Source organism: Bidens hawaiensis, unplaced genomic scaffold (genome assembly GCF_021521415.1).
Source record: "Bidens hawaiensis isolate Kalapana, Puna unplaced genomic scaffold, B.hawaiensis_p1.1 tig00419641_1, whole genome shotgun sequence".
NCBI lineage: Eukaryota > Viridiplantae > Streptophyta > Magnoliopsida > Asterales > Asteraceae > Bidens > Bidens hawaiensis.
The window spans coordinates 78049-104275 of NW_027504920.1; the positions used below are offsets into that span (position 1 = coordinate 78049).

At 37.7% G+C, this 26227-nt stretch overlaps 5 protein-coding genes, 3 non-coding genes and 1 pseudogene across 9 annotated transcripts; 5 read left to right on the forward strand and 4 right to left on the reverse strand.

Moving 5' to 3' along the window:
• The first annotated feature begins 3927 nt into the window (after window positions 1–3927).
• LOC143609454 (NADH--cytochrome b5 reductase 1-like) lies at window positions 3928–5874 on the forward strand. The gene is made up of 4 exons (XM_077084207.1): window positions 3928–4021; window positions 4113–4254; window positions 5196–5286; window positions 5758–5874. The coding sequence occupies exons 1-4, from the start codon at window positions 3928–3930 to the stop codon at window positions 5872–5874; spliced, it is 444 nt and encodes a 147-aa protein (XP_076940322.1).
• Window positions 5875–6125: 251 nt separating this feature from the next.
• On the forward strand, window positions 6126–7750 carry LOC143609456 (NADH--cytochrome b5 reductase 1-like). The gene is made up of 4 exons (XM_077084208.1): window positions 6126–6293; window positions 6385–6526; window positions 7468–7558; window positions 7670–7750. Exons 1-4 carry the CDS (start codon window positions 6200–6202, stop codon window positions 7748–7750), a joined length of 408 nt encoding a protein of 135 aa, XP_076940323.1. The 5' UTR covers window positions 6126–6199.
• Window positions 7751–11474: 3724 nt separating this feature from the next.
• On the reverse strand, window positions 11475–11688 carry LOC143609460 (small nucleolar RNA U3). The gene has a single exon (XR_013149422.1). It is a non-coding gene; the product is annotated as a small nucleolar RNA U3 (small nucleolar RNA).
• A 231-nt stretch (window positions 11689–11919) lies between these two features.
• Window positions 11920–14089, reverse strand: LOC143609447 (ABSCISIC ACID-INSENSITIVE 5-like protein 2). The gene is made up of 3 exons (XM_077084200.1): window positions 13545–14089; window positions 13119–13190; window positions 11920–12256 (listed from the first exon to the last, which is right to left on the reverse strand). The coding sequence occupies exons 1-3, from the start codon at window positions 14037–14039 to the stop codon at window positions 12176–12178; spliced, it is 648 nt and encodes a 215-aa protein (XP_076940315.1). The 5' UTR covers window positions 14040–14089; the 3' UTR covers window positions 11920–12175.
• A 2988-nt stretch (window positions 14090–17077) lies between these two features.
• LOC143609442 (putative sugar phosphate/phosphate translocator At5g05820) lies at window positions 17078–18354 on the forward strand (annotated as a pseudogene). The gene is made up of 2 exons (XR_013149421.1): window positions 17078–17719; window positions 17814–18354. The product of XR_013149421.1 is annotated as a putative sugar phosphate/phosphate translocator At5g05820 (transcript).
• Window positions 18355–18447: 93 nt separating this feature from the next.
• On the reverse strand, window positions 18448–18657 carry LOC143609461 (small nucleolar RNA U3). The gene has a single exon (XR_013149423.1). It is a non-coding gene; the product is annotated as a small nucleolar RNA U3 (small nucleolar RNA).
• A 1357-nt stretch (window positions 18658–20014) lies between these two features.
• On the forward strand, window positions 20015–21074 carry LOC143609451 (OVARIAN TUMOR DOMAIN-containing deubiquitinating enzyme 3-like). Its single transcript, XM_077084205.1, has 3 exons — window positions 20015–20073; window positions 20690–20743; window positions 20884–21074. Exons 1-3 carry the CDS (start codon window positions 20017–20019, stop codon window positions 21025–21027), a joined length of 255 nt encoding a protein of 84 aa, XP_076940320.1. The 5' UTR covers window positions 20015–20016; the 3' UTR covers window positions 21028–21074.
• Window positions 21075–21695: 621 nt separating this feature from the next.
• LOC143609462 (small nucleolar RNA U3) lies at window positions 21696–21908 on the forward strand. Its single transcript, XR_013149424.1, has one exon. It is a non-coding gene; the product is annotated as a small nucleolar RNA U3 (small nucleolar RNA).
• Window positions 21909–22724: 816 nt separating this feature from the next.
• Window positions 22725–25151, reverse strand: LOC143609449 (E3 ubiquitin-protein ligase HAKAI homolog). Its single transcript, XM_077084203.1, has 4 exons — window positions 25095–25151; window positions 24567–24855; window positions 23679–23737; window positions 22725–23589 (listed from the first exon to the last, which is right to left on the reverse strand). Exons 2-4 carry the CDS (start codon window positions 24843–24845, stop codon window positions 22839–22841), a joined length of 1089 nt encoding a protein of 362 aa, XP_076940318.1. The 5' UTR covers window positions 24846–24855; window positions 25095–25151; the 3' UTR covers window positions 22725–22838.
• Between the last annotated feature and the right edge of the window lie 1076 nt (window positions 25152–26227).

Consider the following 26227-nt stretch of genomic DNA (forward strand, 5'->3'; position numbering starts at 1 on the left):
TCTGAAAAGCAGATAACTCCACTCCTGCATAAAGAACAAAATATTAAAAACAATGGCGAAAAGAAATGCGGGAAAGGTAAAAAATTATACTTACGGGTTTTCTTAATCTTGAAAGACCTGACGGGCGGAGACGAACCCGATGGAACTGGCCTCTTCACGCCAGTCACCGTCGCAACGCTTGGTTGCTCGGAGGTGACAGCCGTCTCAACCTCCGAGACAATGGTCTCGCCACCACCAAGGTCCCCCGCCGCCTCCTCACTCTCAGTCTCGGAATCCGACTGATTCCCCAGGTCGACGACGGAAGCGACCTTCGCCTTGCCCTTCCCGCCAGCAGCCTTCTTCCTCACAACGGGTCCATCTGCGGATTCCTCATCAGAAGATGACAAAATCAGAGGAATTCCAGCAGAAGTTTGAGCATGAAGAGGACGAGGATTGAATAACTTATTACCTGGCCGAGTGGCGCTTAGGATCTCATGACCTGCCGGATAGACTTCTACGAACCTATCCGCAGTTTGCTCCAAGATGGGCAACTCGTTCTCGTCAAGATCACGAGTACCCAACCGTGCGGGACCACCAGTCTCCCGCGGATGCAGGAGCGATTGTAAGTCGTTCCCTTCTGAAATAAGAAAAGATAACAGTGTTAGTAGAAAAACCCTAAACCAACACAAAAAATGGAGCATACCGTAAGGATTAGAGCTCAAACCGTATTCAAGGACGATGGGTATTTGCGGCGTCCCAGACCCGGCATCCTTCCACACGCGGCTCATCCCGAGCATCACCATTCCAGACTCCGCGAAGCGATAAACCGGAGTCTGGATCTGGGAGATCTTGGCGAACCATTCCGCCTCCTGGTAATTGGAAGCGTGAAGGTTAGGGAGCGCCCTCCCGTTCTTGAACGTCATCACGATGGGGACGACGCGAGCGGAGATGTAAAAAAACTCCCGCTTCCAAGACCGAAGACTGCGCTCGGTAGCGCAGATCTTCAACCCCTTGATCCGAGTGACCAGGGTATACCAACCCTGGATGCACCTCCAGGAGTAGAAGGTCATCAAGCGGTCGACGCGGGGCTCGATGCCCAGAATACGGCACACCATTCGAAGTGGCGAACTTTAGCAATCGCCATCGGGTGCACCTCCGTCAAATGCACACCGTGTTTCTCCAAAACACGGTATACGAACTTCGTTAATGGGAATCTGAGATTCCCATATATGAAGAATGAGGCATAAACCCCTATCTTGCCCTTAGGGGCATCATACACCGTCTGGTGGGGCTCCGGAAACTCAGGCTCGTAAAGATCGAGCATGAACTTCTTGACGATATACTGGTATAAATAGACAGAAAGAGTACACTGGCACTCGCCAGCAGTACTCTTATCGTTCTTATCAGACGTGGAAGTCGGGTTCTCGAGGTATACATCGGACTCCTCGACGTTAACCTCGGGATCATGTGTAAAAGAAGACATTTTTTAGATGTTAAAGAGAGCGATTTCAGGAGAATGCTCGACGGAAAAGTTAGAGTATTCGCCGGAAATCGCTTAGAAGAAGAAGAGTGAAGTGAAAGTATGGAATGAGATACACCCTCTCCCCCCTTATATACTCATCGCAATGAATGCGATGAATTTAATGCGAATGAGAGAGAGAGCGCAGGTGAAATGAAACGGTGACACGTGTGGATAAAGCAAGCTGGCAACAGGTGTCAGGATGGCGCGTGACATGAAACTCGCGCCCACGCGCCTGAAAAAGAGTCCTGATTGACCACATACTGTCACGTCGTCATAAATTCCTGCACGTCCTGAAACCGTCAGAAGACGCCAACGTCCCTTTAGCTGTTTGGACTGTCCTTATCCTTTCACCAACTCTTTGAATTTCAGAAAGATTCAAAAAGATTCAAAAATAAGAGGGAATATACCCCCTTAACATGGAAAACAAGAAACCATAAGACAAGTGCGGATACAGTGTCAAGGCGAAACCCTTTACATACTTAGCACTTGCAGGGAATTGAAGCCAAGATACCTTGGAAAACAAGGAACCATAAGACAAGTGCGGGTACAGTGTCAAGGCGAAACCCTTCACATACTCAGCACTTGCAGGGAATTGAACCCAAGAAGGATCTTATGGGCCATGCTTGCGGAAAGAGAAATAACACCTCCACATGGCGGGAATGTTGAGAACTAGATTGTTTGAAGCTTCAAGGTGGAATTGGTGGTTTAACATAACTGATCACTATGTCCAAAACTACCAAAACCTCGTGAAGAATCTATACAAGTGAAACTCAACGCTCCCGACTTGCGAAGAGGTTAAACACCTACCCGCATCATAACCAAAGATCAGGCAGAAAAGTCGGGAATTTCTGCAAGTGACATTAGGAAAACTGCGGGAAGAATCCCCACGGAAAACCTTAAAAATAAACAAAAACCCCTCTTTAAAACCCCTTGCTTAAAGTCCAAAAGTTCACCTCATTAACAATTCATGAGAAGAACAATGGACTGGGGGGACTTGAAGAGGTAGGTCCCGCAAAGCCCAGTTGGACCCGCAAGACACACCTTGAAGAGGTACATCTACGCAAAGACCAGCTGGTTCCGCAGGACCCACCATGCTCAGAGATGAAGACCTTACACGCAGTAAGCCAGCTGTTCCCGCAGGAAAGCCTCCCTTGGTACAGTACCCTACCTGTTCCCGCGGCTGTGGGTACAAGCCAAGAAGGAAGGCTACCCGCACTAACAGTAAGGCTACACGCATAAGGCACTAACTCATACTTCAGCAATGTCACCTGAGGAAAGAATGAGCAAGGCGGGAATATTCCCGCCCAAAAGAGCCAGTCCGTACGCTTCTGGAAGATCTTTTGTACTATACCTGCCAAGGTATGGACAAAATAGACAAGATCTGACAAAAGCAGCCCATGAACCAATCACAGGGTGACAGCTCACCGACAATAGTACGAGGAGGAGCACGCTCCAGTACAAAATGTCACTATCAGCCGCTGCCTACCCACCAACTCCCATCGTGGCACGTACGTAGCCTGTAGTTAGTGGAAAAGGAATATTATATACAGCTGGCCGTACCTGCTTGGAAACCTACATTCGATTATAAATACTCCAACACCTTGGAACGGTATCATCATCATATCTTCTCTCTAGCTATTTCTCTAAATATACACTTATATTCAGAGCAATCTAGTCTGATTCTCATGCCGGAGGGTGGTCACAAGGAGGAACCCCCCCTTCTCAGTGACGAGCTCACGGTGTCTGTTTTGCAGGTCGAGAAGAATAACCATCTTTGCCGGACCTAACCCTCGTGGGAAGCATCTACTTAACCCTAAGATTATCCGTAATCTGCCGGGATCATTTAGTGTTTCTTCAACTACACTAGGCATATATGTGTACCTGAATCAGGTGTTTTGATGTATAAATTATTGCCAATCACCTATTATAGACAAGCATTGTTAGTCACATTGTCTAATTTCATTATACACATTCACACATATAGATTATCGCTTTTCTCTCGAGTTTTTTTACAGAGTTTCATTTCCTTGAAGTTGTAAGTTATTTGTTTCAATGCACACTAGACACAAATGAAACCGAAAATATCAGTGTATCTTCATAAGTGTTACAAACATGTTTTATCCCTTGAATACATGTAATATGTTTTGCAACTTAGAACTTATAGTTTCTTGGGGCATTTTTGTACATATCACGTTATCGTACAAACATACATGTAAAAACTGAAAAGAATTACCTTCGGTGCACATTGCACTAGTGTAGAATCATTAATGCATTATATGCTTCTTGTTCCGAGAACTTAAAGCATTTGAAGAAGGTGTTATAATTAGTCCATGTTTATCGTACCAACAACTTCTCTTTTGTGATGATATATTTCAGACAAGATTGATCACGGATCGTCATAGCAAAATTCAATTCTTTGCTGAGCTATGAATTTCCTAGAACAAAATGAGATCCCGATAGTTATTGCTGTTTTTGCTGTTGCCATTGTTGCATTCTTACTTCTTTCCAAGAAACCTAAAGGTTCGATATACTCACTCTGAACCATTATCCTTTAGGTTCATCAATTGCGGCTACAGAAAATCTGATTATAAAATGTTTTTTTTGTGACCAGGGTGTATAGATCCGGATAACTTTAGGGAATTCAGACTTGTGAAACGCACGCAGCTTAGCCAAAATGTGGCCAAATTCAGATTTGCTCTTCCTACACCCACTTCAGTTTTGGGACTTCCTATTGGACAGCATATTAGTTGCAGGTATATGACTCTTGAAACTTTATCTTGCCGAAAAAATAGATACACCATGTCGTCATTTGCTTACTAAAAACTAACAAAAATTTACGACTCCCCTGATAAATATTGAGAATTACATTGAACCTTATACAGGTGGTAGAAATGAAAATCTTGGTTTTTAACTTGTAACATATGCATATTAATTTTGATCTCAAAGTTGAAATGTATCATTGTTACTTAGATCTGGAAAAATGGTGTGGTATAACTCATTTTTTACAAGTATGCCTAATGTCTTACAACCAAATGGTTGTAGGTTCTAGTCTCACTTGAGACATGGGTAAAATGTGGGAAAAAATTAGCTGTTAAAAAACAATGTAACGAACCAAACTTTCAATGAACCGTTTGGCGGGAAGTTCGTTTATTTTCAGTTTATTTAATAAACAAACGAACATATACTGATATACATAAGTTTTTGTTCATTTACTTAAACAAACGAACATGAGCATATGTCCTGTTTGTTCATTTATGTTTGTGAGCATTCGTTCATTCATGTTCGTGAACGTCCGTTAGTTTAGATTTGTTTGTTTATGTTCATGTATATCATTTAAATTTCTTAAGCGTATTACAATTTAGTCTTGTTTTATGAAATTAAAATATCATCCATTACAATTTAGTCTATTTTATTATTTTTTAAGCCCAACAAGTTGATGTTCACTTTCAGTTTTAATTGGCGTTTGTTAAGTTATGTCCGTTTATGTTCGTTCACCTGTGTTTCATTTGCGTTCGTTTACGTTTATGAACCGTTCTATTATACTATTAACGAACGAACATAAAAATGTTCTTTAATTTAACGAATGAACATGAACAAAAAAACCACGTTCGTTTAATTGTTTGTTTTTGATCGTTTGTTCAAAATGAAAAAGAGATGACCAATCACTTTGCTTTTTTTAAATTTCATAATTTAGGGGTAAGGATAGCCAAGGTGAAGAGGTTATTAAACCATACACGCCAACCACTTTGGATTCCGATCGTGGATATTTTGAGTTGGTTATCAAGGTATATAATAGAGTGGAAAAGGAATATTATATACAGCTGGCCGTACCTGCTTGGAAACCTACATTCGATTATAAATACTCCAACACCTTGGAACGGTATCATCATCATATCTTCTCTCTAGCTATTTCTCTAAATATACACTTATATTCAGAGCAATCTAGTCTGATTCTCATGCCGGAGGGTGGTCACAAGGAGGAACCCCCCCCTTCTCAGTGACGAGCTCACGGTGTCTGTTTTGCAGGTCGAGAAGAATAACCATCTTTGCCGGACCTAACCCTCGTGGGAAGCATCTACTTAACCCTAAGATTATCCGTAATCTGCCGGGATCATTTAGTGTTTCTTCAACTACACTAGGCATATATGTGTACCTGAATCAGGTGTTTTGATGTATAAATTATTGCCAATCACCTATTATAGACAAGCATTGTTAGTCACATTGTCTAATTTCATTATACACATTCACACATATAGATTATCGCTTTTCTCTCGAGTTTTTTTACAGAGTTTCATTTCCTTGAAGTTGTAAGTTATTTGTTTCAATGCACACTAGACACAAATGAAACCGAAAATATCAGTGTATCTTCATAAGTGTTACAAACATGTTTTATCCCTTGAATACATGTAATATGTTTTGCAACTTAGAACTTATAGTTTCTTGGGGCATTTTTGTACATATCACGTTATCGTACAAACATACATGTAAAAACTGAAAAGAATTACCTTCGGTGCACATTGCACTAGTGTAGAATCATTAATGCATTATATGCTTCTTGTTCCGAGAACTTAAAGCATTTGAAGAAGGTGTTATAATTAGTCCATGTTTATCGTACCAACAACTTCTCTTTTGTGATGATATATTTCAGACAAGATTGATCACGGATCGTCATAGCAAAATTCAATTCTTTGCTGAGCTATGAATTTCCTAGAACAAAATGAGATCCCGATAGTTATTGCTGTTTTTGCTGTTGCCATTGTTGCATTCTTACTTCTTTCCAAGAAACCTAAAGGTTCGATATACTCACTCTGAACCATTATCCTTTAGGTTCATCAATTGCGGCTACAGAAAATCTGATTATAAAATGTTTTTTTTGTGACCAGGGTGTATAGATCCGGATAACTTTAGGGAATTCAGACTTGTGAAACGCACGCAGCTTAGCCAAAATGTGGCCAAATTCAGATTTGCTCTTCCTACACCCACTTCAGTTTTGGGACTTCCTATTGGACAGCATATTAGTTGCAGGTATATGACTCTTGAAACTTTATCTTGCCGAAAAAATAGATACACCATGTCGTCATTTGCTTACTAAAAACTAACAAAAATTTACGACTCCCCTGATAAATATTGAGAATTACATTGAACCTTATACAGGTGGTAGAAATGAAAATCTTGGTTTTTAACTTGTAACATATGCATATTAATTTTGATCTCAAAGTTGAAATGTATCATTGTTACTTAGATCTGGAAAAATGGTGTGGTATAACTCATTTTTTACAAGTATGCCTAATGTCTTACAACCAAATGGTTGTAGGTTCTAGTCTCACTTGAGACATGGGTAAAATGTGGGAAAAAATTAGCTGTTAAAAAACAATGTAACGAACCAAACTTTCAATGAACCGTTTGGCGGGAAGTTCGTTTATTTTCAGTTTATTTAATAAACAAACGAACATATACTGATATACATAAGTTTTTGTTCATTTACTTAAACAAACGAACATGAGCATATGTCCTGTTTGTTCATTTATGTTTGTGAGCATTCGTTCATTCATGTTCGTGAACGTCCGTTAGTTTAGATTTGTTTGTTTATGTTCATGTATATCATTTAAATTTCTTAAGCGTATTACAATTTAGTCTTGTTTTATGAAATTAAAATATCATCCATTACAATTTAGTCTATTTTATTATTTTTTAAGCCCAACAAGTTGATGTTCACTTTCAGTTTTAATTGGCGTTTGTTAAGTTATGTCCGTTTATGTTCGTTCACCTGTGTTTCATTTGCGTTCGTTTACGTTTATGAACCGTTCTATTATACTATTAACGAACGAACATAAAAATGTTCTTTAATTTAACGAATGAACATGAACAAAAAAACCACGTTCGTTTAATTGTTTGTTTTCGATCGTTTGTTCAAAATGAAAAAAAGATGACCAATCACTTTGCTTTTTTTAAATTTCATAATTTAGGGGTAAGGATAGCCAAGGTGAAGAGGTTATTAAACCATACACGCCAACCACTTTGGATTCCGATCGTGGATATTTTGAGTTGGTTATCAAGGTATATATTCATAAATCTTTAAAATTCTTTCTTATGCTTTTAATTGATCATTTCAAATTAATCATATTTTATATTCCATATAAATCATGAAATTATGCTTCTCTATTATAGATGTATCCACAAGGTCGTATGTCCCACCACTTTAGAGAAATGAAAGGTGACTTTTTGTCTGTGAAGGGACCTAAGGTATGATCATTTTTAACTTTATATATATTAGAGATAATATATTATTAGGTGCTGTTTGTTTTTCCTCAGAAGCACTTCTCCACCTCTTTTGTCTGCACTGAGAAGAGGGCGCGCAAACGTTGGGCTCTGCAGTGTGTTTGTTTTTTCGAAGACGTTTCATTAAAAAACGTCTACGTGCCCTCTTCTCCCAGAAGTGTTGGTATTGCTACTTCTCACATCTTCTAACCCAATTTCTTTCCATCATTCTTCTTATTCCATCAGAACTCCCAAACCCTAATCCCCTCCTCTCTCCACTGCCGCCCAACTCCCCCACCGAACCCCGTCGCTCCACTGCCGCCCTACTCCCCCACCGCTGCAACCCCGTCGCTCCACTGCTTCAGCGCCCCCGCCCCAACGCTGCAACCCTGCCGCCGCCTTTCTACCTCATCTGGTGCATTCCGACTGTATTCATACAGTAAGGACCAAATAGAAACATATAATAATAATAATAATAATAATAATAATAATAATAATAATAATTGTTTCTTCCAGTGCTGAATTGGAAGAAGTCAACGTCATCTTCTTCTTCGTTGACTTACCGGAACACAGTACCTGATGGAGATTGAATGCTTATTAATTGATTTATAGTTTATGTATTGATTTGTTATTCTTTTGATTCAGATTGAAGTTGTTTAATAATGTTGTTGATCAATTAATATGTATGTTTCACTCATGCCATTGCTAATTTGCTAACAAAAGAGAAATTATTATTATCAGCTTATTTTAGCAATCTGCAGATGTTAAAAAACAAACAATCTTCTTGTTACAGACTGCAGAGTTTTGGTCCACCTCTTCTGCTACAGATGTTGGCAGATGTGGTTTCTCAGTCTTCTGACATTTTTCCTCTGAAAAACAAACAGCACCTTAGTGTTTATTACTACATTATTATCATGTTTAGAAGATATCATCTGATTAGGTTTCTTTTGTAATCATCCTCATTTTATCTCTATATAGTTGGTGATGACTGTATAGGGGCTACTACTGGGGTTCAGCAGGGAGACCCCATTGGCCCCTCCTCTTTGACTTAGCATTACACCCTCTTGTTCTCAAGGTACAAAATGACTGGAACCTCCCATTTCATGCTTGGTACTTGGATGATGGGACTATTATTGGTGGTGCCAACGAAGTCGCTAAAGCCCTAGACATTATCAGCTCGGAAGGGCCATCATTGGGGCTGCAACTTAATATTAAGAAAACCGAGGTTTTTTGGCCAGCGTGTAATGAGGTGAAAGTCAAAGATGGGCTCTTCCCTAGTGGGATTGGTAGACCAGAGAGAGGGGTAAAGCTCCTTGGAGGGGCTGTTAGTCGAGATCCCTACTTTATTAAGGAGTTGGCGAGGCGGAGAGCATCTCGTGCGGTGATCTTATGAAACTCTTACATTGCCTTAGGGATCCCCAGATCGAACTCCTCCTACTTAGGTCTTGCATGGGGGTTGCTAAGTTGCTTTTTGGGTTACGAACATGCCACCCCCATATGATGGATGATGCGGTATCCTGTTTTGATAAGGGGCTTCGAGAAGCCATCGAAGACATAGTTGTATGTGGAGGCCCGTTCTTTGGTGATCTTCAGTGGCGACTTGCATCTTTACCGATGAGCTTGGGGGGTTTAGGCCTTCTTTCGGCTCATGATGTTGGGGTTTACGCTTTTGTAGCGTCGAGGGCTCAGTCTTGGAAGCTATATAATCACATCTTAAGGAATAGCGGAGTTGTCGACCTGGACTCAGACTACTTGCAGGCCCTGGAACGCCTAAATGGCGCTCTCCTAGACTTTGACATTGGCGGTTTCTCTAATAAGGACACCGCCCCACCAAAGCCTCAAAAAACTTTGGCGAATGCCCTTTTTGGCAAATTCGCTCAGAGCCTGGGAGAAGTTTTTGGATTGTCCCCCCGACAGAAGGCGGTTATTGAATGCTTACAAGGTCCTCATGCCCAAGATTTTCTGACCGTTATCCCGATTGATGGCTTGGGCCAAAGCATGTCTGCGGTCGAGTATAGGGCCATTCTTAAGTACCGTTTGATGGTCCCAATGTACCCAGAAGACGAAACGTGTCCGATCTGCCGTAAGGCTTGCCTGGATAAATTCGGAGAGCATGCGGTTCATTGCAAGGAGATGCCTGGGTTCAAATACCGACATGATTGGGTGCGGGACGTTCTTTGGGACATCTTAAGGCGAGCCGGGATATCAGCTAAAAAGGAAGCCCCCGTAAACTTCCTTACAGACCCCACGGAAGGGAGATCCACTCTACGACCGGCAGATTTGCTCGTCTTTGGTTGGGCCGGGGGAAAACACGCTTGTGTTGACCTCACAGGGGTATCTCCCTTAGCTGGTTTGAGGGATAATGGGTTTGTAGCTGGGCAAGCAATGAAAAGGGCTGAAACGAAGAAGGTGGGGAAACATGCTAAAGCGAGAACCAACATGTTTTTGTCCCTCTGGCTTTTGATACCTTTGGCTCATTGGCACCGGAAGCTATCCGTTTCCTAACCAGGGTCCAACAGGTTGTGCATAGCAATGTGTCGACTCCAAAGGGGCAGGGGTATGTCTTTAGCAGGTTAGGGTTTGCAATTCAGAAAGGGGTGGCGGCGCAGCTTGTTGCCCGCCTACCTGCTATGTTGATGTAATATCTATGTTTCTATATAATGAAAGAAGTATCATGTTTATTTGGAAAAAAACATGAAATAGAGGAAAAAAGGCTTGAAAGTATTAAAAAAAATGAAGAGTTCGGTTCGGTTAATTTTGGTTTTCGGTTATATTGGTTCGGTTTCGTCGGTTTTCGGTTAGGTTTCGGTTAACGATTGGGTTATTGCTCACTCCTACCGCTTTTGTTGGTTTCATCACTAATGGCGAATGCCCATCCAACTTCACACTCTCTCGAGTGGGCGCGCAGTAATGGACCAAGGATTTTAGTCTTTTTTCCCGGTGTTCAGATTTCTAACGACCAAATTTTTTGCAATATTATAATAAGAAATATATATGATCATTACTAAGTAAAAAACACACAATAAAAATAACAGGGCCTTTAATCATTCAACAATGTCTCGTTTTGAAAAAACATGACCTTGTGTTTAACATGAACCTCTTGCATTACGGAATCGTTCTTCAGTCATTAACATAGACCCTACAAACCTAACTCAATTTTTTTCTAGAGTCAATCTAACTTAATGACCTTTGTTCTTTAACTTAAACAATCTTCGTATTTTTTTCATTGATCTTGAACACTGAAGCCTGCCTTCGAAAAAATCAATTGGAACAAAATGCAAGTTTTGAAAATCCACTTAAGAGATTACAAGTGACAAGTTGTGAGACTCTTTAGTTACTATCTATCATGTATTAAACTAAAATATGCTTAACATGTGTTCAATAAAAAATAAAACCACATTTCATTGCTTGTTCTTCTCGCTTTTAGCATAAAACTAACAAAAAGTATCTTGAATTGTCTATCAGTGAAGCATACGTACTGGTTTGGTTTAATGGAAGGCTAATCTTGTGTTGGGCATTTTATCAAATAAAAATTATGCATATTCTATTTTACATGTAACTTCATTCAAACGTATTTATGGGGAAAAAAAACAATACGTTTTTCATTTGGTATAACACGTTTTCCACGTGTTCAGGTAAAGCATTAAGCTTTTGATACGGTGCAATGAACGCAGCGACATCCTTAACTATAGGTATTTCATCCGAAAAAAGAATTTGTCTGTCAGACAACCGTGAGACGGTGCGAAGACCTATCAGATGAGCCGGCAGCGATCCTCTACTAAGCCATGGTCAAGACCATGAAGCTCTGTTAATCAGAGCTCTGGTCACACGGTCATAGCTCATCAACTAGACATGGGTTTCTGTCTTCTTAGGAATCAAGAATACAGAGGTACGAACCTATAGAACAGATCCTGTTCAAGTAAGATCGTGCCCAATTCTCTCTGTGGTCTATATAAAGCACTGCTGTTTTCCACCTTGCACCGATGTGGGATATAGAATTGAATCTATTTCCCTTGTTGTCTCATTAATTTCAAAAAACGATATAGACTGGGTTGTATAATTAAGTGTATTAAAAGAAGATATATTTTTGGACAAATCATATTTAACAAGTAACAATCATCGATCAGTTGAAAATTCATCAGTTTGTGGCACATTGTCCTTGATTCACCACAAACTTCCACACGTGAAGGCCGTAGCCCGGGGTATGAAGAAGATTATAATAGACTATAAAATAAAATGTACATACAAGACACTCTACAAGAGTCAACGATACTCATACATAGTAAAAAGAAAAGGTAATAAATTTTAAAACTAAAACTAGCAAACATAAATATTAAATCCAAAGTCCCTAAAGGATAACTTTAAAAAGATCTAAAAAAATGCAGGGTTTCTACATAATGATGGACATGAAGAGTGCTAGAAACTAGTTGAACTTGTTCTTCTGAGTTGATACTTTGGCTCAGAGGGTGGTACATATGGCAATGCCTTCTCTGCCTCCTGCAATTAGAAACTACAATAATTAATAAAAACAAAGACTAACAAAAAAAAAACAAATTTTTGATACAAAATAATACCAGGTTTGAATAATGTTAGCTAAACAGTCTCAACTTGTCACACAAGGCAAAATAAGCAGGTGGGGTGGGTTGAGTAATGGGTCAAAACAAACAGGCTTGCAGCAAAAACTTCTTTTGTTTAAAATTTTTATATTATTGTTTTTAATATGAATAAAAAAAATACATACTATTAATAATCCACAAAAATATATATATATATATATATATCTCTAGTAAATCTGTAAATGAGATAAAGTTGGCAATTTTAATCCATAGTTCTAGAAAAAATGGCTGAATTCGGTTATAATTAATTGAGGCTGTATATGCAAAAACCTTAAAGAAAGTCATACAGTATGCATATTAGCAATAAGCCAATAACATATTCATAGAGAACTACTGGCACTTAGATGATTACCAAGTAACAATCAACAATAACATTAAACATCAATTAACTAGTTTATCCAACAAACATTAGCGTCAAGACCACAAACAATTATAAAAGAACATAATACAACATTAGTAACCTTAAAACCATACAGAAACAACAAAGAGATAATGATCATGCAGCCTTTCGACCTATTTTATTCTTTAGAACAGAGCCATTTTAAAAAAGTTCAGGTACGTTATATGTCATGAAGTATATGTAAACCTACTCACTCTCTCTGCTAAACGACTGGAATCAACATAATAAAGGAGAAAGGAAAACATTAATTATAATACAAAACATAAGGATATCATAAGTCTGACAGAACTCAGAAGAACATTGTAGAATAGCAAACAATATTTTTTAATAATAATAATAGTACCTGCTCTCTATTAAGTCTTTCGTTTTCCTCTTCCAAATGTGACACTTTGTTCTCCAACGCCTCGGTATATGCCTATCCAAATTCCAACCATATATAACTATCTTATAAACTTTTACAAACCACAATTACTCTTTTACTTTAGAAATAATATATATAGAGGCCGCCCTAATATTCAAACTTTTTCATTAAAGCCACCCAACTATGCATTTTGTTTCGTTTATAACCAAATCCAGCCAACAACATGCGCGGATATTGTAAAATAACATAAACACCATTGATGCTTTTAAACTGACTCGCTGCAAGGGTATTTTGTCTTTTCAAATAAATTTTCATCATTAGGCATGTTTTTTGGCTGAAATTGACATAAACAAGACCAAATAGCATGTGATCACCCAGAAAAAACGAACACATATTTTGAAATGATACCTGTTTCCTTGCTCTTGATCTTGCAGCAGATTCGCGATTCTTAATCATTCTTTTCTGTCTCCTTTCAATAGTCTTCTCCAACAGATCTCCTCCAGAAGCAGATCTTTTCCTTCCAGGTGTATCAGACGATACTGTCATCTGAGCCTCAGAGTAAGCCATGTCACCGACTATCTGATGATCCGGATGATGATGATCTGGCATGAACACAGGCTGCTGCTGCTGCTGCTGAAATGGTTGAATTTGATACTGCATCCACTGTGCCAGTTGTTGCTTGAAATTCTGTTGGGACGACAACTCAACCGATTCAGTTGAAGTCTTGTCCTGTGAAAGAATCCCAGCTTTAGCCAAGAAATCCTCCAAGGTCATCTCGCCAAGTGTCGGTGGTTGTTTCGTATTATCGTTACTACTGCTACTATTATTATTATTATTAGTATCCTCTTCCTTCTTGATATCTTGCCACAGTTGATCAACGGTTTTGTTGGTGAAATCGAGCATGGATGATGAGGACGATGCAGGTTGTGTGGTTTGATTGTGATTGTTGGTAATAATAATCCGTTGAGTTTCAACAGTGTTATTGTTAATGAGGTGATCAATGTTGATAATACTAGTAGTAAAGGCTTCCCTAATTGGTGTTGAAGCTCATCCAATGTTAGTTAGGTTACCATGGTTCGAGTCACCATAGATTAAAAAAAACCACCAGTTCCAATATATTATATTAATTTAAAATCCTGTAAACGGAAACAGTAACCTGGATTGTGAAAGGAAACAAGTAAGTCGATCGATCGGTATGATTTGTGTGATTATTAATTGGATTTTGGTAATAATTTAATCGGCGTAGAATTAGAATGATAGGAAACTGACCGGTGGTGATACCATTGGCCGCGGCTGGCTTTGTTTGATTGATTGATTAAGATGTTTACGTGTCCAAGGTATATTGATTTTAAATAATTTAGCTATTAATTTTTTGGTTGGTTGTCATTTTAGAACATGTTTGTGTGCTTCCAACGGGTTAGAGGTTTTAACTTTCATTCTACTAATGTCATGCTATCTTTAGGTTATGGGACAGAACGAGTTGGAAAATGGGAAGAGGGAGCACGTGGATCATAATACGGGCTAAAGGTTGATTTCAGGTCATTAGGTGCAGTTTTTGAATAAACTGTTTCGGTTGATTCAGATCAGAATACGGGTCACCTTTGCTTTTGATACGGTCCAATATTTGGTTATTTGGCTGCAAGGGTATTTTTATTAGTGCAGATTTCAAATAACTTGCAAGGGTATTCTGGGCGTTTTTTATATTTAGGAACATACATATTCATGTTTGAATATTGTTTGACCCAATCTGTATTTATAAATTACAAAAGCCAGTTCATATTAATAAACTTCTTATTGGATTTTAGATTTTTAGAAAATTTATATTTGCAGCAATTTATAATTTATAGAATTCTGGAATTTATATTAAAATATTAAAACTAACGGTTCTAATTAAACACTAGTTCTCTTCTCTTCTTCTTCTTCTTCTTCTTCTTCCAATCAATAACTATTAACATCCACCACAAATGGATTTTATATTATGGTTAATTTGCTTCATTTTTAGTTTTGGTATTATGTTTTGGTTATGGTGTTACGGTTTTGGTTTTGGTATTATAAATAATTGATTGTCGATACCGTACTAGTATCGATATCAAGTTTAATGGATATATTTTTTTTAAAAAAAAGAAAAAAGTGGTACCAAAACAAATACCATACATGAAGTATCCGTACTCGTATTCGTATCATAATTCGGGTACGGGTGTGATACTCAGATTTATTGCTTTTGCGTTTTGGTATATGTACTTTTAAATATAGATATGGTTGCGATCCAATCTCATCCCTAGAACAAACATCTATGAATATGAACATCCTTAATAATGAAGCTTACTGTTATGAAATGGAAGATATTTTGAAACACTTTACTATCTATTTAACAATAATGTGTTAGGTATAGTAATAGCTAGTAATCTAACCTTTTATTAGAAACAACTTAGTAGTTTTCATGCATCAAAAACACAATTTAAAATTATTTTCGAGCATTTGGGGATTAGTTATGTTTTATAAATCTTTTATATTATCTTTAAAGCATAGTAAGTAGCTAGACACAAACAAAAGTATTATTAAAAAATGTATATGAAACCAAACTATATAAATAAAAGGTATTATTAAAGCATATATGAAAGTATGAAACCAAACAACATGTCCGGATTATACTGGTTTGATAGCCTTTGAACGTACCTTTATCTATTTTCTTAATTATATGGATAATAATTAATGCATTAACATATGATTAAAACTAAATTATTCAATGATAATCTTATTTGTTTAAACTAAATGATTCAAAAGTTAAAAGACACCTGGAAGGTTATGAGACCACCCGTAGTGGTGACGGTATCCAAGCGTTTTCCTTCATAACGCCGGGAACACCGTCCCCTAGGCGTTTTGAGGGTGGCGTTTTCTACAAAACGCGAAGGTGGCACGAATTTTGATAAAATTGTGTGTGGGGAGAGGAGGGAGAATGGAATAAATGTAATTATTGTAAGAGAGTTATGCTGTTTTGCCCACTACACCACTTTTTGCAAAACTCTCAATTAATGGGCCATATGACGCAAAATACCTAAAGGTGAGCGTTTTGACTACACATGGTCTGAGTGTAATTAAGGAATGGATGATAATAATAATATCTTATGCGGACAAAAATGAGGAGAAGGAGCTCACTCAACATCACCCCGTCTCCTTTACTTCACTAGCGCCTGTCACCGAGTCCTCCCCGTTCTTTTTGCCCGATCCCCTTTTTTCTTTTTGTTATTTTTGATTTTTAAATAATATAAATAAATTAAATGGTGAAAAATTACAAATGATAGTATAACATAAGTTTTTTTTTTTTTGAAATAATAGTAACATAAGATACATTAATATAAAACGATTACAATAAAGTGGCAGGCAAATGGGCAACAAGCTGCGCTGCAACCCCCTTTTGAATAGCAAAGGCAATCCTGCTAAAAACGAAGCTTTAGGACCTTGAAGCTGAAGAGGTTCCGTGTACGACGCGCTGAACCCTACTCAAAAATTTCACAGCCTCTGGAGCCAGAAAACCAAATGAATCAAAGGCAAATGGTAAAAAAACATGTTGATTATCTAAACAAGCTTTCTCGTATTTAACAATTTTGCGCGATTCAGCCTTCAACACAAGTTGAATGATATGGTTAAGTGATGAGTAAAAAGTGATGTGACGTTAATATGGCGAATAATGAGAGTGGAGTATACCTCATGGTGAATTTATTGTGTACAATTCTAGTGCAAAACTATGTTTTATAAACTTGTTATATTATTGTTATAATTATCTTCTATAAAAACTAACCATCTAATAATCTAAACGGATAAACATAAGCAAAGTTTACCTTGGAAGCATACTGTGCATCTTTGTTACCGTTACCAGGTCAACCTCACTGGCCTTCATCAATCAAAATTGACTTCAGATCCATCCAAAACCCTTACCAAATTGACCTCCAATTGAATTCCCAACCAATTATTTGATGAAAGGAAGCCAGTGGTTCACCCTGGGACTGGTGTCATCATGGTACGCATCCAACATTGGAGTCTTATTACTCAACAAATACTTACTATCCAACTACGGCTTCCTCACCATGTGCCACATGACCGCCTGCTCAGTTACATCGCCATTGTCTGGCTTAAGACCGTCCCCTTGCAGATGCTTAGGTCTAGGCTTCAGTTCCTTAAGAACTCCGCTCTCAGCCTGGTCTTTTGCGCGTCTGTCGTCAGCGGGAATGTCTCGCTGAGGTACTTGCCTGTTTCGTTTACGCAGGCGGTGCGTTCTTCACTGCGGTGTTTGCGTATGTTATGACTATGAAGAAGGAGGCCTGGTTGACCTATGTCACTCTTGTTCCTGTTGTTACTGGTGTTGTTATTGCTAGTGGGGTAAATTATTTGCTATACATGGCACCTGTAGCAGTTGTGATATTGCTTCCCGCAGCATTGATAATGGAAGATAATGTGGTTGGGATAACGATTCTAGGAAAGATGTTAATATTGTTTGGTATTTAATCTTCAATTCCGGTTTAGCTTATCTTGTCAATTTGACAAATTTCTTGGTTACCAAGCACACAAGTGCTTTAACTCTTCAGGTATTTATATATTTATTCTCACATGTTTTTAATTATCATTTGTTTCTAAGTTCATGATATTAACTTTTTGTTGGTGTGAAACTGTGATTACTAGGTTTTGGGAAATGCAAAAGGAGCAGTGGCGGTTGTTATCTCGATTATGATATTTAAGAATCCTGTGTCCGTGACGGGGATACTCGGTTATTTGTTGACGGTGCTGGGGGTGATTTTGTATAGTGAAGCCAAGAAAAGGGCCAAATAATTGAAGTTCGTGTGCATTTTTGTTCATTTTTTTGATTGGACAACGATCTACATTTGTTGTATACCTTAAAAGTGATTATGAATTTACTGTTGTTGTATACGTACCCTTAGAATGTCAATAAACATAAATACCTGATTGTTTCCGCTTGTGTTCTTGGTCATTTCCTAATTTTATATTTCAGAAGAATTTCTGTATGGTGCAAGCTGTTCAGAACTTGTTCGCGTGTGTTTTTGTAGTATTTGTCAATGTAAAAAATAATAATGCTCAAAAGCCTTCTGCAATAAAGGAAGCCTAATCTCGTTTGGGCATATTATGGAACACAAACTATGCATCTTCTATTTTACATGTAACTTTAGAGGCTTCATAACATAATTATGGGAGAAAACAGTGCCCTTGAGGCATTTCATCCTGCATTTGGTATAAGCTGGTCCCCTTTTCCATATGAGTTCAGCAAAAGCGTTAAGCATTTCATCTAAAAAAAGAATTTTGTCTGTCAGACAACCGTGAGACCATGCCTTACCCATCAGATGAGCCAGCAACGATCCTCTACCGAGCCATGGTCAAGACCATGAGACTGTTAATCACGCTCTCGTCACACGGTGCTAGCTCATCAGCCAGACATGGGTTTCTGTCTTCTTAGGAATCAAGAATACAGAAGTACGAGCCTATAGAACAGATCCTGTTCAAGTAAGGTCGTGCCTATTCTCCTCCTCGTGGTCAATATAACCAGCTGCTTGTTTATACCTTGTTCCGATGTGGGATGTCTCCATCTGCACATATTCTAAGCTTAGTACACGTGCTGTGTTTGTTGGTAAGTGAGTTGAGTCGAATCAAGCTCGGGTAAATTAATCAAGATTGAGCTTTAAAATCAAGGCTCCATCAAGCTCAAATCAAGTTTCGAGCTCCATGTTTTATAATTGAGTCAAGCTCAACTGTGGGCATAATAGATAAACATAGATCGGTGTTCATCTTAGAGATTAGAAGTTGGTATGTTTATGTTAACTGAGTTAAACCAACAATTTAAGTATACATTTTATAAACTAAAACTTCTATAAAGTGCCTTTAATTATCTGCAGTTTCATATTAATGCTAAGATATGGCTTATTTTTACATGTTCGTTGCAATACCAAGTCTCTCCAGTTTTATGGTTCTCATGAAGTAATACAACAATCTTGTTCTATATACTAATAGTGATGTTGATAATAACCCAATCGGGCAATCGTAGGTCCAATTTGGAAAAGTATTTGGCATTACCAGCCGATCGATCTAATAAATCAACAATCAATCAACAAAATTGGGCACTTGTTTTACATGGTGATTAGTTCCATAAAGTAACACCATGTGTGGTCAAATATCTCGAACACCCAACATCTCTTTTAAGTAATGTTTGCAACCAGGCCAACTCGGTGGAAACATGCAATAAGGGGTCCTTTGAGGCTGGATCAAGCTCAATCTAGTGATCCTTGCTCTCATCATGTCCTTTAGGGCATCTGAAAAGGTACATTTCGAGCCAAGGTCTCCATACGAATTATTAAATGTTTGATCTCATCTTGTCGTTCACATAGCTTACCAAGTAAATAGAATTTAACCAAGTATTTTAACTTGGTAGTAGTAGTAGTAATAATAAAATTATTTTTAAAGTGATTTGGTGTTTCATGTGATCTAGGTGTTATTCTCGCTTTCATTATTTAGTTTTTGTGGCATCAAGTGATGACGAGAGGCTAAGCGATTAGGTGACGTTCACCAGTTATATCCTTAAACTGAAAGAGACACGAATATGACGTTAGCCTTATATCAGATTTTTCCCCGAATCCCAAGTCTTATCCCTATTCTTTGAATTAGGTAAAGAAAAATAAAAAGAAGAGGTGAATACATTTACATATGGTTTTTTTATCTTGTTCATCCTCTTGTTGTCCAAGTTTCAGTTCCGTAGTGGGACTGGGAGCAATGAAGAAAGAAGTATCATTGATGGCGTCCAAACGCTCTAACGGTAACATCAACAAACATGTAGATAGATGCTCACACCCTGTTTCTATGCATTACGTTGTGGCCAATTATGAAACATGTAGATAGATGCGAGTGTTTATTTGTTTACTTTTCTGATTCTCTAAAGGTAGTTGTCAGTTTTCTGCATATGTTTGTGCACTTTCTTGTTTCTTTGTTTGTCTTAATCGCATACAATTATTGAATATGCAGAAACATGACCTTACTTGTTATGTACAGAATCTGTTCTTAAACAATGACAAAGTCTATTCTTTTGAGAGTAGATTGCCACATTCTGCACATAAGAATATGCATCTGCATATTTAATAACTGTATGTGTGCATAGATATATGAAGGAAAACTAACAATTATCTTCTCAACACTGATTATAATGGAACAGGAATAACTTAACAACTACCTTGACAGGATAATGAAAGTTTACAGTTAAGCCTTGCATCTATCTACATTTTTCATAATTTTCACTGTTGTACACAAACATATTGATTTTCTTTCTTTTTGTGCCACTATTAAATGCATAGAAATGGTGTGTGTGGTGTATATAGGCTGTTTTTTTGACAATTACCCAAAAAACTTTAGGCAACTTTTGACTCATTAAAATAAAATTTTAGTTTGCTAGTTTGACCCATTGGAGAGATAACATAATAACCCAAATTGACCATTCATAAGTAATGTGCCAAAGTTAATTTTGGGTTTATTTCTTAAGTAATGTGTTTTTTCTTCTGTAGGTACTCTCCAAATTATGTCGCCAACCAATTGTTGTTTATATACCTGAGCATGAGGTATTAATCATTGTTATAAAGATTCTTTGACTAGAGGTGGCAAAATGGGCTGGTCAGATAACGGGCTAAAACATGTTTGGGTCAGATATGCTTTTTATGGCAACTGATTTGTTATGTTGAAAAATGTTCTGTACTTGCAGCATACAAGAGGTGGTTACGGGTCTGGTTTCATACCCATTGCTGAATATGGAGCGGATTTTGGGAAGGATTTCAAACAAGGAAAAGCTAAGAAAGCTGTGAAGCTTTTGTACAGTGGAAGTAATCATTATGATCTGCTTGTATAATTCTAGTATGTTTAATATTAGTTCAAAAGTGAACTTTGGGATGTTTAGAAGCTTTTGTACAGTGGAAGTAATCATTAGAAGCGGAATAACAACTTAAGAAGGGTATTTCTGACATTTTATTGGAAGTTATTGTTGACTCGGATTGTTGTTTTGTTGCTATGAGTTATGTAACAAGTGAAAGATATGAAACTACTGGATGTAGAAGCTATATTGCTTATCATCATGGTCATATGGTTGACTATTCATGTCAAATGTACCAACTTTCGACTGTGAACAGTGAAATTGATATGACGCCTTCATATATTAAGAGACATCAAACATATACATCCAATCACAATGAAATTATGACAAGGAAAATGAAAGATATAAGAATCAATGCTCGACTTGAAAATTTACCAGTTTTTACATGATAACACGTTTCGTTTTCAGGCAATCAAATAATAACCAACAGTTTTTCTGTTTTTGGATTGTCATACTATATAAACAAGAGAGGTTTCAGTTTAAATAATTTTCTGTTTGTTTTTTGAAATTGTTACTATAAAAATGGAAATAGATTTGTGAAAAAGCCAAAGAGGACAGGCTTATAATAAGGTTTAGTTCTATATCCCACATCGGTGCAAGGAGGAAACAAGAAGCTGGTTATAATGACCACGAGGAGGGAAAGTGGCACGACCTACTTGAACAGGATCTGTTCTATAGGCTCGTACTTCTGTATTCTTGATTTCTAAGAAGACAGAAACCCATGTCTGATTGATGAGCTAGCACCGTGTGACCAGAGCGTGATTAACATGAGTTTCATGGTCTTGACCATGGCTCGGCTGAGGATCGTTGCTGGCCCATCTGATGCGTCTTGGCATGGTCTCACGGTTGTCTGACAGACATATTCTTTTGTTTTTTTAACAAAGTATCAAAAGGTAAATGCTTTTGCAGAGCTTATGTGGAAAACGTGCACAGCTTATATACCAGGGAACTTGGCATGGTCACACGGTTATCCGACAAACAACTTAATCTTTTTGATAACTGTTACGGAGCCAGAAATTTGGTGTAATTGTGCCAGAAATTTGGTGATTTAGCTTAAATTTTATGCTAAAAGTATTATATATATGCATACCAAATGATGGATGAAATGCCTGGGTTTCTTCCACAATTGTACAAAAAGTAGTGGTTTATATTATCTACCAATACTCAACAAATGTCTGGAAGCAATTAAAAGTATTTATGCATCAGAAATCAGAAATATATGAATGCTAATTATAGAAGAATCGTAGAAGAGAATTCAGCTCAATCACTTCTAGTTCTAATTCCCTAAAATCCAGTCAAAGACTTATCCGATTCACCCACTCGACTAACAGGTCACCACCAGTCAGTCATAAGCCATGAAAACCAACAAAACCGCTCAAGTTATAGAAAGTCTGCCAATTTGACCTGTTAGAAATACATATGGTTCGGTTTACAGTTCAGTTTAAGGTTTGGAACATGAAACCAGCTGTGTAAATCAACACGAAAGACCCAACAAACCATCCAGTCTAGTTTGTCATTTTCTAAAGCTGTAAGCCAGTCAAACCAGACCGTGAACATCCCTACAAGATCCTTCTCGTTACTAATATTTACAATTAAATCCCTGACTCAATTCTAACATATTTGTATCGTAACCATTATGGATGAGAATACTCTTGAAACATGAAAAATACAAACTATTGATGACATTAGCTACCCATTTAAAGTGACCAAAACATGCAAATCCAAGATCATATCAAAACTAACAAGTTACAAAACCGTCACAAAAGGTCGAAAACGGAATATCAACAATATTAATCTTGGCCATTTCCAAAACCGTCACACTTGTCTTGCTGCCATCCATACCCCATTCCAACATGACTCGGATCACCACCATGGAAACCACCAAATGCCATAGGCTGAGGCGGTGGTTGCGTTGGGTTTGCCACCTGTGATGGTAGACCTCCTTGAAAGAAACCACCTTGATTCATAACCATAGACGGGTCAAACGGTTGACCATTCGGTCCAACATTCCAAGGCTGAGGATAACCCAACAAAGACCCTTGTTCCACACCCGCTTCGGGAGCCTGTTGACCAATGTAAACCGGTTGACCAAACGAACCAGGACCCATCACACTCGGGTTCACTGGTACTACAAAACCCGGCGGCTGAAGTGCAGTCACTGGGTATTCAAAACTCGGTTGCTGAACATGCAACGGGTTTGATCCATCAAAACCATGAGGCGGGTTAGGATTGGGGTTAACTGGTGGCTGTATGAGTGGTCTAACTGGGGGTTGGGGTTGGGACCGATCACCATCTTGGGCTGGTTTTGGAGTCGGGGCTTGAACCGTTGACTCAGAAGTTGTCGGTTTCTTAGTGCTTGCGACTTCAGACTCATTTGCATCTTTTTGAGGATTTGAAGTTACAAGATCTGCATGAACCATGTGCACATGGGCCTCAAAATCAGTTTTTTTCAAAAACGATTTTAAACAATGTGGAGCTGCACAAATGAAGATTCCTTCCATCATTTTAATCGTCTGAATCTTCTGAATACGCTCATCACACCTGTGTAAATATAATAAAACACGGGTCAATTATTATTTTAACTGTGAATGAACAATGAAGTTGTTTAAAAACAGTAATTTTAGTCTTACAAATAGCATAAAGAGTCACTCCTAGCACAATCCAGACAATACACATGCTCACAAGGCATCTGCAATAACCAGAAAGTTTTTTGTGAAAATCAAGATAATTAATATTCTATATAAGACTGTGTTATTAAAAACTTAATGATATAGAAACACAATACACGGCCCTAATCATATAACAGAAGTCAAAACGGATAATCTTTCATTACAGGTACATGTACCAAACACTTTCAATTATTTTACCTTTTTATTGATAATTGTGGGTTAAAAATAATTACAAAAGTAAAGCAAACTGAACAACATATAAACGAACTTTACACTTTTCTTTTAGATTTTCGCAACCAATTTAAAATTAGGCGTGAAATACAAACCAATTTATAATCTATTACTGATTCCAGCAGTCAGCCTCAATTTACAATTTTACCCGTATGCTGCCTGATGTTACACTGGTTGCTGCATTCCAGCCACCACATCAGACGCCATATACGCAAAAAAAAAAAAAACGCTTATTTAAAAAAATGTTAAAACAAATGTATTTACAAATTTTAATTTAAAGCAATAGTCAATGTCGCATTAGATGCTACTTGCCATATAGATATACACTAAAAGGTTCATGTTTCCGTTTTTACCAATTTGATAGATCAGAACATGGAATTTGTTGTTTAACATTTATAACTTATTATTGCTCTTTTTAGGAATATAGAATTATATTCATAAACAATCCTTATCATCGCTAAGCATTTAACACAAAACTATGGTGTGAAAAACGAATTATTTTATTTAAAACCGTCAAAACCGAACCATCAAATAGTAAAACCATGAACAATCACCAACAACAATACCTAATACAATACAAGAAGTTAAATAAGCCAAACAAATATAGTAACTACATACCAAACGTCCATAAACCGCAACAGGAAAATCACACTGAACGCAGAAATGGACGCGTTCACCAAGCGGTCGGCGGGACCTACGGCCCAATGTCTTGACGAGAGTAACACCGTTGGCGGAACCTAGGCTTTTGGCCACGGGAAGCTCCGCGAGAACGAGGTGGTCAGGACAGGCAACGGTGACAGTCTCCCCTGATAGCAGCTTTGCTCCACCAGCACCAGCAGCAGCAGCGGCACCAGTTTCTGAGGGTGCAGCCTTGTTGCTAAGCCTAATTTGAAGCATCTTTACAGTTCTGAATAATAATTGAGATTAACATAACAGCATTGAAATTAACATCAATTGATTGAGTACAAGTAACGTGTAGAAGAAGGAGGATTGGTGATTTATGTGAAACCCTAAGTTAATTAGGAAAAAGAACAAAACCCTAGTAAGAAGAGTAGATTGATTTGATATGTGTGAGATCAAATTAATAATATTATATTAATGTGAGACTGAATGATAAGATAAAAGATAGAGCCAACGGAGATTTACCGGTTGAAGACGACGATCAATTTATTTTATTTTTCGACACGGAGACGACAACGGACGAACGAGAGTGTTGCTTCAGCCCTCATTTTATTTGCTATTTATACCCAACTTATTATTATGATTTTTTTATTTAATTTATTTTGGAAACAATGATTTCCTTTTGTGTTAGGCCATAGCACGCCTTGAATTTGGAAGACTTAAGTTGCCTCATACTGGCTAGATGATTCTCTTTCACCGGGCTCATGCTGTCTTTTAGGGTTTAGCTTGGGCATTCTTTAAGAAAACCATACCGTTGATTGACACTTGACAGTCTTACCACAAAAAAAATCTGGCACAACACACGGTGAGACAAACCTAGATGAAATCGGGTTTCAAACTGATAAGCTCAGGGGCGGACCCACATAGGTCCGATCGGGGTCCCGGGACACCGATGTTTTTTAAAAATTACTTAGAGACGGTATATTAAATTTTGTAAGGACCCCATAAAAATTAATACTTTGAACCCATACTATTAGGATTGAACTGGTACAGTGGAAAGTCCGTTGTTTTACTTGTGAGAGGTTGTAGGTTCAAGCCCCACCATACTCCTTTTTTGTTGTTTTTTTAATATCCTAGTCTTAGTTATTCAGTTAGGGTATTTGTGCTTTTTGTTAGTTTCTCTCATATAGTCATTATCACCATGCAACATATATAATGTTAACATGGATTTTGCATATTCTTTTATTATTTACCTTGTGTATGTATATTATAATTAATCATTTATTTGTGTTAGAGTTATTTTTTCATGTTTTGGTCAATTATGTAAGACCATATATATAGATTACGTTCATGTTTTTCGGGTATGAATTAAAAGTGTATGTTTCATCTAGTTTCTAATTTAGATTCTTTCTACTTACTCGTTTCCAATGACACCATAGTTCCGTGTTTTATTATGTTCCTCGCCTCGACCCGACCCGAATAACAACCGACCCGAAAAATTTTATAAACCGAAAAAATTGGGACCCCATTGACAAAAAATCCTGGGTCCGCCACTGGATAAGCTTTGAGGATTATTATTATTATTATTATTTTAAATTAATGTTTATTTTAGAAACGACGATTTTCCTGTGTGTTAGACCATCGCAATCCTTAAATTT

What these genes read in the sequence shown, in the direction of transcription:
- LOC143609454 (XM_077084207.1), top strand. Translation starts at nt 3,928, where the DNA reads ATGAATTTCCTAGAACAAAATGAGATCCCGATAGTTATTGCTGTTTTT. An exon ending in TCTTTCCAAGAAACCTAAAG is followed by an intron (nt 4,022 to 4,112) that starts GTTCGATATACT and finishes TTTTGTGACCAG; the next exon opens with GGTGTATAGATCCGGATAAC. An exon ending in GGACAGCATATTAGTTGCAG is followed by an intron (nt 4,255 to 5,195) that starts GTATATGACTCT and finishes TTCATAATTTAG; the next exon opens with GGGTAAGGATAGCCAAGGTG.
- LOC143609456 (XM_077084208.1), top strand. Translation starts at nt 6,200, where the DNA reads ATGAATTTCCTAGAACAAAATGAGATCCCGATAGTTATTGCTGTTTTT. An exon ending in GGACAGCATATTAGTTGCAG is followed by an intron (nt 6,527 to 7,467) that starts GTATATGACTCT and finishes TTCATAATTTAG; the next exon opens with GGGTAAGGATAGCCAAGGTG. An exon ending in ATTTTGAGTTGGTTATCAAG is followed by an intron (nt 7,559 to 7,669) that starts GTATATATTCAT and finishes TCTCTATTATAG; the next exon opens with ATGTATCCACAAGGTCGTAT.
- LOC143609447 (XM_077084200.1), bottom strand. Translation starts at nt 14,039, where the DNA reads ATGCTCGATTTCACCAACAAAACCGTTGATCAACTGTGGCAAGATATC. An exon ending in GATCAAGAGCAAGGAAACAG is followed by an intron (nt 13,191 to 13,544) that starts GTATCATTTCAA and finishes GAATTTGGATAG; the next exon opens with GCATATACCGAGGCGTTGGA. An exon ending in AAAGACTTAATAGAGAGCAG is followed by an intron (nt 12,257 to 13,118) that starts GTACTATTATTA and finishes TTCTAATTGCAG; the next exon opens with GAGGCAGAGAAGGCATTGCC.
- LOC143609451 (XM_077084205.1), top strand. Translation starts at nt 20,017, where the DNA reads ATGAAACATGTAGATAGATGCGAGTGTTTATTTGTTTACTTTTCTGAT. An exon ending in ACTTTTCTGATTCTCTAAAG is followed by an intron (nt 20,074 to 20,689) that starts GTAGTTGTCAGT and finishes TTTCTTCTGTAG; the next exon opens with GTACTCTCCAAATTATGTCG. An exon ending in TTTATATACCTGAGCATGAG is followed by an intron (nt 20,744 to 20,883) that starts GTATTAATCATT and finishes CTGTACTTGCAG; the next exon opens with CATACAAGAGGTGGTTACGG.
- LOC143609449 (XM_077084203.1), bottom strand. Translation starts at nt 24,845, where the DNA reads ATGCTTCAAATTAGGCTTAGCAACAAGGCTGCACCCTCAGAAACTGGT. An exon ending in TTGCGGTTTATGGACGTTTG is followed by an intron (nt 23,738 to 24,566) that starts GTATGTAGTTAC and finishes TGGTTATTGCAG; the next exon opens with ATGCCTTGTGAGCATGTGTA. An exon ending in AGTGACTCTTTATGCTATTT is followed by an intron (nt 23,590 to 23,678) that starts GTAAGACTAAAA and finishes ATATTTACACAG; the next exon opens with GTGTGATGAGCGTATTCAGA.